The following is a 13,709-nucleotide window of genomic DNA, read 5'->3' as shown; positions in this document are numbered from 1 at the left end:
AGGAGAGATACATCCCCTCAAGAGAGACACATCTCCTTATTCCCAAGGGATGTGTCCACTAAGTCAATGCACCCATTTAATCTACCTCTACAGGTGGATGTGCTGGCCATTATTCCCTGTACTGAATATCTAATGATAAAACATCTAAAAGTGGGCCCCACACTATATGAATCATGGTAATTTTATTTTATAAACAATATATTTGAAACCATAATTCCAACAGGTATGAGAGGTAACGGAGAGAAGGAAAATGGGGAAAAAGTAGAAGAATTAAGAGTTGTAACAGCTTCAAACAATTTAGCTAACTATTTCTCTGAGAGGTAGATTTCAGAGTTTAATCATATCTCATACTTTAGACCAAGTTTCAGAAGCTTGATGCAGCTCTTAAGCTATTCTTGAGAAAATATTAAGTGGGTATGGTGCGTGAAGGTGGTGGATTTGGGCTCTAAGAGAAACGCCAATGGTGATCAGATCAGCAAATCAAGAAAAATGTTGTGGATGGAGAAATTCATTTCAATGAAGTATTCAAAACCATAAACATTTGAACAAATGCTCTCATTATTTTTTGGATAATGAATGTGAAAATATTTCCAAAAGCTCTATTAAATGACAATTTCAGAGTATCTCATCGACTGTGGAGGACCTCCTCCCACTGTGAGATACGTTTTTATTGCTTGGCCATTGATGAACTCCTAACGGGGGAGGCTGTCCCATTGGACTTGGGGTCTGTTTGGAACCTCATGGAAAAGAAAATAAAATAAGAATTTGATTATTATTATTCCCGAAAATAGTTAATGAAAACGAGAATTTGATTATTATTTTATTTTTATTAACTTTTTTTAGAATATACTTTTTCGGAGAAGTTTTCTAAATACTGATTTTTTTTTTTAAAAATATAATAATTTTAATATTTTTCTAAGATTTTTTGAATTAGGATATTTAGTTGATCACAAATAATGTAATTTTAGTTACAAATTCTATTACACTTATTACTGAATAATTTAGAGGAACAACATACATCATGATAGGTAATGCCTGGTTTGTAGAGTTGTCGCAATGTCCACGGTTACTATCCTGAGCCATCTGGCTACTGTAGCCTCGCGGCCCTCGCCGGTTACGACTCGGGTCATTCTCTCTTACAGGCTACAGCCTTTTCGTGAAAGAGCACAGAGCAGTCAACGTTGTAAATTTGCGAGGGCTCCGCTACCTCCTCTTATATCCATCGGCTGTGTCAGCAGTTTTGCCGCGCGGTGGCCAGAGCACACTTGGTTGTCGGAGCGAGAGTAAGATTGAGAAGACTCTTCCTTCTCTGCACAATAAGGGAGGAAGAAGGGAGAGAGAGAACTGTTGCGAGAGTCAGAATATCGAAGATGAGTGTATGGAACTATGTTGTAACTGCTCATAAGCCTACAAATGTTACACATTCTTGTGTCGGCAATTTCACTAGCGCGCAAGAACTCAATCTCATAATAGCGTAAGAAAGATTTCTTTTCTCTCTTCGATCGTGGTTGTTTTAGTTTTGAGTTACAACTTTTGGTTCTGAACAATGAGAATAGCATTATACTTTTTTTTTTTTTTTTTTTTTTCAGTCTATGTCCTTTGTTGGGGTTTATCTCAGGGTTTTGTTCATTTTAGGGGCGGAAGTTCGATTTTTTTTGGCTTGTTATCACTGCAATCAATAGGAAAGCGTGTGAATTTGCTTCCTTTGTCGTATTTCTTCTCGTTTTATGACATATAACCTTTTAAGCGGGTTTGTTCTGCCGTGTTTGAGAGCACGGATCGATCGGTTCTTTTGATGATTGGATTGCGCAATTCTTTTGACTCGTTTATGGAGTTTGTTTGTCAAAACTATTCAAGTTGTTCTCTATCGTAGTTTATTGAAGCTGTTAATTTTTTGACGTGCTCGAGTTTTGAAATCTTTTTAATTAGGTGTTATGTGGTTTCAGAAAATGCACTCGGATCGAGATTCATTTGCTCACGCCTCAGGGTTTACAGGTATGAAAATATGCTTATTTTATGTTGCTTGTAAATGGTCCATTTATTTTCGTTGATTCGTTATTTGGCTTATTTGTATTGCTTCAAAGGAGAGAGACCACTATGTCGCTTTGCTAGTGTGCTGATCAGACCTTTTCTGGATACGGCATCGGTTATGTAGTGTTTTGTACTCTACGTTATTGGTTTATATCCATGTGACTAGTCCATTTCAGTTTTTAAAGCTACATTTGACAATAAAGGAGGATGTTGACCTCAATGGCTCTGTCCTGCTTATTGAGGCTGATGGTTATAACGGTTTTGTGTTGTCCACTGTGGGAACATTTTGGGAATTCCTTTGGCTTTTGATCAATGACTTACCTACTGAAGATACAAAATTGTTGGAGCGAGTTCTTTCTAACTGCCTGGCTTTATCCAGTTCTGAGGTTTTCTGATTTTGGAGTAGATTTTTCAAGACAAGGATGAAAAGTTCGAGGCAAATCTCGAGAAGAAAGAGGGCTGGGAAAAATACTGTTCAATTACTTCCCTAAAAAGAACCATTGAATTTATCTCTCATTTGAACGGTCAGCCCCTTTTTATAATTGCAGTTTGTGTACGGTTAGAACTTGAGCTTATAAGCAAAACTCAGCTGCTATTAATCCTTGAACTTTTATGACATTGGTGTTCTGATTGTGCCTTTTGCTCTTCACATGGGGGAGTATCTAATTAGAGGTCTTAGGTTCAAGTCACGAGGTTGTAGGGTGCGGTGTATGTGTCTAAAAACGGTACTCATTGTCTGCCTTCCAAATAAGAAATAACTGTTTCTGCTAAGACAATACAACTGAGTCACTTGTTGTGATTTTGCAGCATAGTCCTACTTCCTACTTGATTAGTTAAATAAGAAATGAATGCTTCAGGGGAGCTAATTCATTTAAGTTTAAAGCACTATTGGACGGTTGTCATTCAAAAAACTCCAAGCTTTTCTTTTATTTTTATAAAGGATCGAGCCATTCACTTTCCCTAGCAAAACATGATGCCTTTCTCTAATATTTGTTTCATGGGATATGTATATTTTTATAGAGTAAAAATCACTTTAAATCACTTTCCAGTTGTTTTCTGGCTGTCTTGTGGGGATTTGGATTTATAGTAAAAGCTTTTAACATGAAATGGGTGTGTTGTGCTTGCAGCCTATGCTGGATGTTCCGATATATGGAAGAATTGCCACACTTGAGCTTTTTCGTCCTCATGTTAGTCTCCCATCTTTGGGCATTTACTGACTTTCCATGTGATCTTTTTCTTTAACTGTTTGTTGCTGTTGTCTCTTTGCTTGGTATCTTCCCAGGGTGAAGCACAAGACCTTTTGTTTATTGCTACTGAAAGATACAAGTTTTGTGTTCTTCAATGGGATGCAGAGACTTCAGAGCTTATAACAAGGTCTGGGCTTCAGATAGAATACACAGTTCTTTTATTTTTTTGCGTTTTACTTGGACATGTCTCTTATATGCTCTATAAGAGAACTGGGCACAACTGTTTGACAATATTACTGTTTAGCACGTTTCTCAGTTAGGGAGTTTGATTACTTGTATTATATATTGATCTTTACTGTGCTATCTGAAAATCTGTGAGGCATTCTGAAATTTGTTTATCAAAACAATCATTTTTTTGTCAGTGAACATATATGGCATTTATAGTGACTTGTGTACCTTTTGTGATATTTAGAGCAATGGGAGATGTTTCGGATCGTATTGGTCGCGCTACTGACAATGGACAGGTAGGTTGTGTCTGTTTAAGTTTTTCTAATACTGCTACTAATATGAAAGATGTAGTTCCTCTATTTCAAAAGAAAAAAAAAGATGTAGTTCCTCTATTTCAAAAGAAAAAAAAAAATGTAGTTCTTGAAAAAAGCAATTGATTATTATTATTTTTTTTTTAAATGATGCTAATTTTTATTAAGATAAAAGCTCAAAAGAGCATATTACAAAGGAGGGAAGCCTTACCAAACAATGAGAGATCGCTGGGAAGTTCCGAATTTTGCCAATTTATCTGCCAAAGAGTTGGCTGATCTAGGAATGAGATTCCAATTTTAATGTATAGAAGATACAATGTCAACAATACTATCAGTGATGGGCCAGTGGCGCCAAGGGGAGAAGTTGTCTTTGGAACACCAACTAATAACTGTCTTCGAGTCGCCTTCAATGATTAACTTGCCATAGAGACGATCCCTGAAAATTTGGAGGCCGAACAGTAGAGCAGTAACTTCAACAGTATTAGAATCGGCAATGCCCATCGGACCAGCATAATTGATTATTTTATTTACCGCACTATCTTTACCATCGAGCTGTATGATTGCTCCTCTTTTGTTGTTGCATATATTCTACCTTACTTATAGAAAAATAAAAAAAAAGTTATTTCTGCTTCTAAATTATCTATAAGTAGTTGGAGCAAAGAGGATACCCTCTCTTCTCTCATGTTGAACGTGAAGTATGACTTCTGTTTCCTTTGTAGATTGGCATAATTGATCCTGACTGTAGATTGATCGGTCTCCATCTTTATGATGGGCTTTTTAAGGTATGAAGCCTTTTTTGGATGATTTTATTTATTGTAATTTTTGCTTCTTTGATTTTCATCTTGTTGGAATAGCTCAGTATATCTGCTGTGTTTCCAGTATGTAAAGTTCCACGAAATTTTATGTATTGACTAGTTGACCTATTTGAGGCTATCAGGTTATTCCTTTTGATAACAAGGGGCAACTTAAGGAAGCATTTAATATTAGGTACTCTCCTTGTCTACCTGACTGGCTTTGGTTCTTTGTTTCTGGAGTTCATTAACATAATTAAACTAAGAACCTTTCTTTGTATATATGAAAAAGAATCTACTGCTTTAAAGTTAACTTGCACTTTTACTGGGCATGCTTTGCATTAAGGAGCATTTGTCGGATGTTGACATATTTAGAAAGCTCACAGACCTCACGAGGCCTGTTGCCTCACCATTTTAGCTTGTCATTGGGATCTGATATTTTCCTAAAATGCTTGTTTTGTCTTTTTCACCTCTGTAAAACTATACAAAAATCTCCCTTCGAATTGACTTTCAGGCTTGAGGAGCTTCAAGTTCTTGATATCAAATTTCTATATGGTTGCCAGAAACCAACAATTGTTGTCCTTTATCAGGTTTGCCTTTTTCTTAATTGATTTATGGGTTCTTATGAATTTTTTGTTGATACTAGTTTTCTTTCTTTACATATTTCCTATTATTGATTTTGAGAAAGTTTATTTTGAACCATTGAATATTCATTGTACAAGTTTTAATACTTGATTGACCTTGCTGTTTTGAAGACAAAGAGTATGTGGATGAAAGGGGTTTTGTTATGATGCTTTCGAAGTATCATATGTGGGGCGTCATGATAGAAATGCTAATCATTGAAATAGTGGCAATTCTGTGTTCTCTTGAGTAACACTTCTGTCTATTAGTCATCATTTTTTAATATATTAACAATAATCAAGTTTCCATCCAATTTGTTTCTATTTTATTGCTTGAATACATGGCACAGCAGTAGGACAAGGATGTGGGTAGGCACCCAACATAGTTGGAGAACAAGTTTTAATGATGACTTGAGAGCCATGTTGCGGGTATGGGCTTTGTAGTAGCAATGACTAGTCAATGTTGGCTTTTAAACTTTTTTTTTCCGTTACCAGTTTTTGACAATTTTTTTTTTTTTGAAATGATGTGTATAAACTATAAAAAGAAGAGTGAAGTACAATCAAACCTAGGCCTGTTTTTGACAATTGGCAGTTGAATTTCCTTTGGAGTATGTCACAATCTCTGTCCAGCAGTTTATCTTGAAGATATCCAGTGTCAGTTGACTGGCTACTTGAATGGATATTTTTTCAATATCATGGTTAGGTTTCAAAATACAGTGCTGGGATTCACAGACATGGACAAGTTTAAACTATAATAGTATGGAGTTCATGAAACATGGGTGAATTCTATAAACTTGCCATTAGATTGTGGTGATCCTAAGGTTGTTTTGGACTCTGAATGATTTATCTTGGATATTGTGGAGAAGAAAATTATCTTGGCTTATTATTATTGAAATCATTAGTATTATTACTACTACTACTGGTATGACTATGATGGCTATTACTACTACAACAGAAATGACATAGGAATGAATGCCTGAATTCTTGCCTTATTTTTCAAAAAAAGAGTTTTAAGTGTGTGCTTTTTTGTCTTTCCTAACTACAGGACAACAAAGATGCACGGCATATTAAAACTTATGAAGTTGCACTCAAAGATAAAGACTTTGTTGAAGGTTCATTATCACAAAATAATCTTGACAATGGGGCTGGTTTGCTAATACCTGTTCCCATGCCTCTTGGTGGTGTTATAATCATTGGAGAGGAAACCATTGTTTATTGCAGCACTACTACATTTAAAGCAATCCCAATAAGACCGGTAATAATACTTTCTTTACTTAAAGTCAAGAGTCTTATTCGTTAAGTCTATTTCCGATTCAATTTATGAATTACAAGCTGACTAGTGTGCTTCAAGGTTTTCTGGTGCTGTTACTTATCTGTCTTATATGTTCTTGCAGTCGATTACTAGAGCTTATGGCAGAGTTGATGCAGATGGTTCCAGATACTTGCTTAGTGACCATGCAGGTCTTCTACATCTACTTGTCATTACCCATGAGAAAGAGAGGTGGGATGATAATATTTTATAAGGCTTTTTAAATTTGATTGATGCTTTATTATGTACTCCTTTAGACATCTCTTTTGCATGTTTTTGAGAACTTTACTAAGAAAAGAAAAGAAAGATAGAGAAGACTCGGAAGAGTCAATTGTAATAAAAGCGAAAAAAGAAATGTAGAGAAGACTGTGCTAACCATGGTCACCCCCCGTGGCGTCATTGGGATATGTTCAATGAAATTTGTAATTTACTTTCTGGTTTAAACTGTATTTGGAACCACATTCTATGCTCTGCTAATCACTTAGCAGACTCTCAGGCTAAGGCGGGTGTGTCTCTCCAACACTTTGTTGTGGAGTCAGGCCCCCAAAGCTAGGTTTGTATTCCCCTCTTGTTTATCAATATACGCACTTTCATAAAAAAAAAAAATGTAGAGAAGACTTGGAAAAAGTTGAAGAGAAGAAGTAAAACATTTTGTATACATTCTGTGTGTGACATATATAGTAGAAACATACCAATTCTGAAGGTCTGTTTTCTGATGTTTTAGAGTAACTGGACTCAAAATTGAGCTGTTGGGTGAGACTTCTGTTGCATCAACTATATCATATCTGGACAATGCATTTGTATTTGTTGGATCCAGCTATGGTGATTCACAGGTAGATTTGTATGGTTTGCATGTGTTACTTTTTTCCTTTTCTTGCTGATATCTACACTTTAAACTTCTCCACTAATAGCAGAACCTGAAATATGTTCCCTCTGCTTTCTCTCTCTCCATTTTCTCTCACTTCTTTTGTATTTTTACCCCTTAAAAGAGGTGTGACACTTTGATAGGATTCTGAACTAAACAATGTGACCATAACAGCTCATAAAGCTAAACCTGCAAGCTGACGCAAAAGGTTCATATGTAGAAGTTCTTGAAAGATATGTCAATCTTGGGCCCATAGTGGACTTTTGTGTTGTTGACCTAGAGAGACAAGGTCAAGGTCAGGTTGTGACTTGCTCAGGAGCATACAAAGATGGTTCTCTTCGCATAGTTCGTAATGGCATTGGGATCAATGAACAGGTTTTGGTTTTGATGTGTTTTGAAGTTGTCTATATTATAGTCTCCTCCTATTTCATATACTTTAGTTGTTTGGTGCTACTTCAGAGCTGTCACTGATTATATTTATCTTGAATAGGCATCTGTGGAACTTCAGGGGATTAAAGGGATGTGGTCTCTAAGAACCTCAACTGACGACCCATATGACACTTTTCTAGTAGTTAGTTTTATCAGTGAGACTCGGATTTTAGCTATGAATTCTGAGGATGAGCTGGAAGAAACTGAGATAGAGGGTTTTTATTCTCAAGCACAGACTCTCTTTTGTGCTGATGCCGTCCACAATCAGCTTGTTCAGGTGGGTTCTCCTAGCACTGATGTAGTCAATTTCTTTTCCCATTAAAAGGAGAACTTTCATGTACGTGAAAGTGTTATATTTTGTATTGTCAGTTAGATACATCCATAACTATGTCCTAATGACCATTTATTGAAAATTTGTGTATTTTAATTTCTTTCCTTTTCTGGATCTGACTGCGGTCTTTGCTGTCTTCCAATCTTATGGAGGCGTTTATCCTCATATTTATGATATTTAGTGTCTGCCCAAGATTGATCTGAACAGATGCAAATCATTGGTCCACATTTCAGGTTACTGCCAGTTCTGTTCGACTAGTTAGTTCCATGACTCGAGAGAAGCTGGATGAATGGCATGCCCCTTCCGGGTTTTCTGTTAATGTTGCCACAGCTAATGCGAGTCAGGTTATTATCTAGTTGCTTATATTTAATACTTTCATTTATTAAAATGACTTGTGAATATTTAGTACCTAAAGAAATATTTTAATCTCTTTAATTACCTTGTGGCATCTTTCTTTCTATTCCATTGCTTGCAGAGTTCAAATGCTGATTGAAAATACCATCTTATGTTCTCAATGAGTAGGTGTTGTTGGCTACTGGTGGAGGTCATCTTGTCTACCTGGAAATTGGGGATGGGAAGTTGAATGAAGTAAAACATGCACTGCTGGAATATGAGATATCTTGCCTTGACATAAATCCCATTGGTGAAAATCCTAACTTTAGTACACTTGCAGCAGTTGGAATGTGGACAGACATAAGTGTTAAGATATTCTCTCTTCCCAGTCTCGATCTGATTGTTAAGGAGCATCTAGGTGGAGAGATCATCCCTCGTTCAGTTCTTCTATGTACCTTTGAAGGAGTATGTTGCTTAGGTTTATTTTTTTCTTATTTAATTAATTAAATTCATGATCTTCTTATGTTCTTTCACTCTTTTACAGGTTTCTTACTTACTTTGTGCCCTTGGAGATGGACATCTTTTCAATTTCCTTTTAAACATCAGTACTGGAGAATTGTCTGATAGGAAGAAGGTCTCTCTTGGTACCCAGCCTATTACACTGCGTACATTTACATCCAAGAACACGACGCATGTATTTGCAGCATCAGATAGGCCAACGGTGATCTATAGTAGCAATAAAAAGTTACTGTACAGTAATGTGAATTTGAAGGAAGTCAGCCATATGTGTCCATTCAACTCTGCTGCTTTTCCTGACAGGTACCATCTTCTTTAGTTTCTCTACCAATGCTTTGATGTTCTCTTTGATATATTACTCTTCATTCCGAAAATTAGCTTCAGTTAATTTAGATCAAGCAAACATGACTGGGAAGTTATTTTTTAAAATGTTGGCCCCTCTTTTTGTTATGCTGCTTGAATGAAATGTAACACATGAGAAGTTCATTCCAATGGCTGTTACCATAAAAACAATAGGAACTTAGATGTAGGCTCCTGTATATAAAGAGTGCTGAACCTCATTTTTTATGGTCAAGATATCTGCAGCAATTTAATTAGTTGGTGCTCGTGGAAGAAAGATATCCCATGGCATTTTTGGTCTTGTTTTTCTGAAATTCAAGGTTTAGCTAAGAATGTTGTTTGTAATGGGAGTCACATTCATAGATCAGCAAATAACATCATTGACTCTCTTGCTAAGGACGGGGTCTTCCTTCGATTTCTCATAGTAAGTCTTTCCCAAAAAATTCCACAATCTGCTAATCACTTGGTAGATTTCCAGGCCAAGGCGGGCATTTCTCTCCAACATTTTGTTGTGGAGTCAGGCCCCCCGACATTAGGTTTGTATTCTTCTTCTTTGTTTTCAATATATGCACCATTTTTCAAAAAAAAAGTCTTTCCCAAAATGACTAGCTAAGTTATATGCCATTTTCTAAGTGATAACCATGGAATTTTTCTTAACACTTGTTTATGTGAGACTATTCCCACTAACAAAAACTTTACTGTAAATACTTATGTTGTACAGAGGAATTTGTTGAGGTTGCTTAGGAGAACTTGTGTAGGGATTTTTTTTGGATTTTTAAATATATTATTTGTTGAGGTTGGTTATCAGCTGGTTGTATGGCCTCTGGACCTACAGCCTTTAAACCCACAGACTAGGATGTATGCAAATGAGAGAATTGAAACAATGACTATTGCTAGAAAACCTCAAACTTCTCATCTGGTCCACATGTTTATGCTGTAACTTTTTGGTTATGCTTTAAACTCGGTGTCTGTTACTTCTGTTCACTTAGTGATGACTGGACTAGTTGTGCTAATCACGCTAAATATCTCTTAACTGTGAACAATAGGAATTTTTAATTTACATTTTTTTTCATTTAGTATCATGAGTATCATGAATTGCGGTTTTGTTTATCAACTTGTTTTAATATATGCAACAGCCTTGCTATTGCAAAGGAAGGAGAGCTCACAATTGGCACCATTGATGACATTCAGAAGTTGCACATCCGCTCAATTCCTCTTGGAGAGTATGCTCGTAGAATTTGTCATCAGGAACAAACCCGCACCTTTGCAATCTGTAGTTTAAAGTACTGTCAGACAAATAGTATGGATGAATCTGAAACCCATTTTCTGCGCCTCTTGGATGATCAAACTTTTGAGTTCATATCAAATTATCCCCTCGATGCCTATGAGTGTGGCTGCTCGATCATCAGCTGTTCTTTCGCAGATGATAACAATGTTTATTATTGTGTGGGTACAGCATATGTTTTACCTGAAGAAAATGAGCCTAGTAAGGTAATGCCATTTTTCAGTAATTTTTGATTTTATTTGTATGAGGACAAGGAAGTTTGGATTCAAGTCTAGCCAAATTCACGGTTCTTACAAAATTACCTCTTGTTCTCTTATATCTTCAACAATATACCATCTCTATCTTATTATGAGAAACTCAAAAAAATTAAATGGATTTCATCTACAGAAATAAATCTAGCAGTAGAAGAGACAAATTTTATGTCATTAATTCCAAATGTAGCAGCTAAATTGGAATTGATGCACTAATGTGCATAAACTTGAGCCCATATACATTTCAGTATCTCACTTTTTAGATATTATATAGATCTCTATCTATAGTATATTCAAAATTTGATTGACCTCATTTTATATGTGTATATATATATAATTGTCCCCTTTATCTTGCATAATTTCCATTTCGTATGGATGTGTTCTTCTGTTCTTATTTTTTTGTGAATTTTATGAGCATAGTGACCTGTTATAGTCCATTTCTTTCCAGTTTTATAATTTTTATTTTACTTTTGTGTTTGTCTTGATAATTATAGGGCCGGATACTGGTTTTCCTTGTGGAAGATGGGAAGTTATCACTGATCACAGAGAAGGAGACTAAAGGTGCTGTATATTCGCTAAATGCATTTAATGGGAAATTACTTGCTGCCATCAATCAGAAAATTCAGTTGTACAAATGGATGCTTCGTGATGATGGGTCTCGTGAATTGCAATCCGAGATTGGACATCATGGACATATACTTGCTCTTTATGTCCAAACTCGTGGTGATTTCATCGTAGTAGGTGATCTGATGAAGTCAATCTCTCTCCTGATGTATAAGGTATATCTCCCAATTAACCTTCCTCTTAACTTAATCTACACTTCCAATTGTGTAATAACTAAAAAATGCACTAATGAATTTTTTTTTTAGCTCAAGAGTATTTTCTACAACATATATATATATATATATATACATGCATTAATCAATATGAATTAATTTTTTATGCATTATTTGAATTGTGAAATTACAAGTTTTCCTTGGGGAAAGGGTCCTGGGAAAGAGTTACCTGCAAATGATTTAGTAATCTGCTTTTTTGTCAAGTGTCCTGGTACTCCAAGTTTTATTTCTGGGTATGCTCATTTTAGAGTACAACATGCATATTATGTGTATTTTTTGTCTCATGGCTAATGTTGTCTTAGAATGTCAAGTAAATTTTTTTTATGCATTAGATTTATGATGCATTTATATTTCTTCTTAAAAAAAAGATTTATGAGTCATTTATCTGTTTATCTACGACTGGTTTGTGATTGTGTCTGGTATTGAACCATATTTATTGCTTTGATTTATCTATACTTAGTTTGACTAGTTAAGCCTCTTAGTTTGACTGGTTAAGCCTCTTTCTTTCAGCATGAGGAGGGGCAGATTGAGGAGCGAGCACGTGATTATAATGCTAATTGGATGTCTGCTGTCGAAATCTTGGATGATGACATCTATCTTGGGGCAGAGAATAACTTTAATCTCTTCACAGTCCGCAAAAACAGTGATGGTGCCACTGATGAGGAACGGGGTCGTCTAGAAGCGGTGGGCGAGTATCACCTTGGTGAATTTGTAAACAGGTTCCGACATGGGTCCCTTGTTATGCGCCTTCCTGATTCTGATGTTGGTCAAATTCCCACTGTCATCTTTGGTACTGTCAATGGTGTGATAGGGGTCATTGCATCCCTTCCCCATGATCAGTATGTCTTCTTGGAGAAGCTTCAGTCTAACTTGGTTAAGGTCATCAAGGGGGTAGGGGGACTAAGCCATGAACATTGGAGATCATTCAACAATGAGAAGAAAACCTCAGATTCCAAGAATTTTCTTGATGGGGATTTAATAGAGTCATTCCTTGACCTCAGCAGGAACAGGATGGAAGAGATCTCCAAATCGATGGGAGTGTCAGTGGAGGAGCTCTGCAAGAGGGTGGAGGAAATGACAAGATTGCATTGAGAACCCAGTTTGTGGTTATCTATGAGAAACAGATGAGCTCTGTGTTCATCTGCTAGAGGAAAGAGGAAATGGAGGATTAAAGCAAAGGCTAGAATTCACATGAGGAGATGATAGATCATTGTTTTTGTAAGCCTGGTGTTGTGTAATTAGAACCTGGGCGGGTAAGGTCTTTAGGTTGGTTCTTTTTTCGTCCTGTTAAAATACAAATTCATGTATTAATGTATATATTGTGAATTCTCCTCAAGGTGCAGAACCTAGAAAACAAAATGTGTGGACCATCCCATCCACTCTTTTTGGGGCATTGATGACCTTTTGCATTCTTCACAACTTAGCCCCGCGTGTTACTTCCGGTTGGGTGGCTTGAATTGCTTGACCAGGCTTATCTAGTGTGACAGCTATAGTCCTTCCTCAGATCACATCTCTGTGTTTCTCTCTTTCTCAGAGACCATTTTCTGATCAGTTCTCTGAGGTCCAGGTTCTCAGAAAGCAGGATGACGTGGTCTTGGAAAAGATTCTGGTGTCTACTGTGTCACCGGAGTTTCCAGAAAGCAACAGGTTTGGACTCTCTCTATCAACATGTGTTGACTTGTCTTTCTTGACGACTTTACTACTTCTTAGGACCAATGGTACGAAGCTAGAACCACTCTTGAGTGTGAGTTCAATCAGAAAGTCCAAGTGCCCGTGAGAAGGACAACAACGTAGCCCAAGTGCCCTTTCGAGGAATCTCCACTTTTTAGTCACTTGGTCACCCAATTTCTGGGAATGGTAAGCCTTTCTGGATTTTTCGATACGTTGTAAAAATAAATTGTGTTTTTATTTTAGGTGTAGGAGAAAGAGCCCCCTACCCTAAGCTTCCTTCCCCGTGTCTCTGTCGCATGGAGGACTTTTCTCTGTGCGGCAAATAACTCTATGAGTGACTCAACTGGTAATGGTCACACCTGAACCAACTGGCTTG

General features: G+C 36.6%; 1 protein-coding gene across 1 annotated transcript; it reads left to right on the top strand.

The window, feature by feature from the left end:
• The first annotated feature begins 1,260 nt into the window (after positions 1-1,260).
• LOC137951448 (DNA damage-binding protein 1) lies at positions 1,261-12,998 on the top strand. Its single transcript, XM_068798108.1, has 19 exons — positions 1,261-1,474; positions 1,947-1,995; positions 3,159-3,218; positions 3,314-3,405; positions 3,691-3,742; positions 4,477-4,539; positions 4,695-4,744; positions 5,063-5,138; positions 6,214-6,423; positions 6,563-6,669; positions 7,202-7,310; positions 7,517-7,717; positions 7,833-8,048; positions 8,336-8,446; positions 8,625-8,900; positions 8,980-9,254; positions 10,427-10,781; positions 11,321-11,605; positions 12,173-12,998. Exons 1-19 carry the CDS (start codon positions 1,371-1,373, stop codon positions 12,752-12,754), a joined length of 3,273 nt encoding a protein of 1,090 aa, XP_068654209.1. The 5' UTR covers positions 1,261-1,370; the 3' UTR covers positions 12,755-12,998.
• The last annotated feature ends 711 nt before the right edge of the window (positions 12,999-13,709 follow it).

The sequence above is a fragment of the Aristolochia californica genome, unplaced genomic scaffold (genome assembly GCF_029961685.1).
Source record: "Aristolochia californica isolate CCGP_79_NKW_82.1479 unplaced genomic scaffold, dmAriCali1.0.hap1 SCAF_15, whole genome shotgun sequence".
Lineage (NCBI taxonomy): Eukaryota > Viridiplantae > Streptophyta > Magnoliopsida > Piperales > Aristolochiaceae > Aristolochia > Aristolochia californica.
The sequence above is the reverse complement of the archived record's forward strand: the minus strand, read 5'-3'. Positions and strand labels throughout refer to the sequence as shown.

Bases quoted from the DNA above. Each gene is read 5' to 3' on its own strand.
- LOC137951448 (XM_068798108.1), top strand. From the start codon at position 1,371: ATGAGTGTATGGAACTATGTTGTAACTGCTCATAAGCCTACAAATGTT. The intron at 4,540-4,694 runs GTATGAAGCCTT...TGAGGCTATCAG, and splicing joins TTTATGATGGGCTTTTTAAG to GTTATTCCTTTTGATAACAA. The intron at 8,901-8,979 runs GTATGTTGCTTA...ACTCTTTTACAG, and splicing joins TTCTATGTACCTTTGAAGGA to GTTTCTTACTTACTTTGTGC.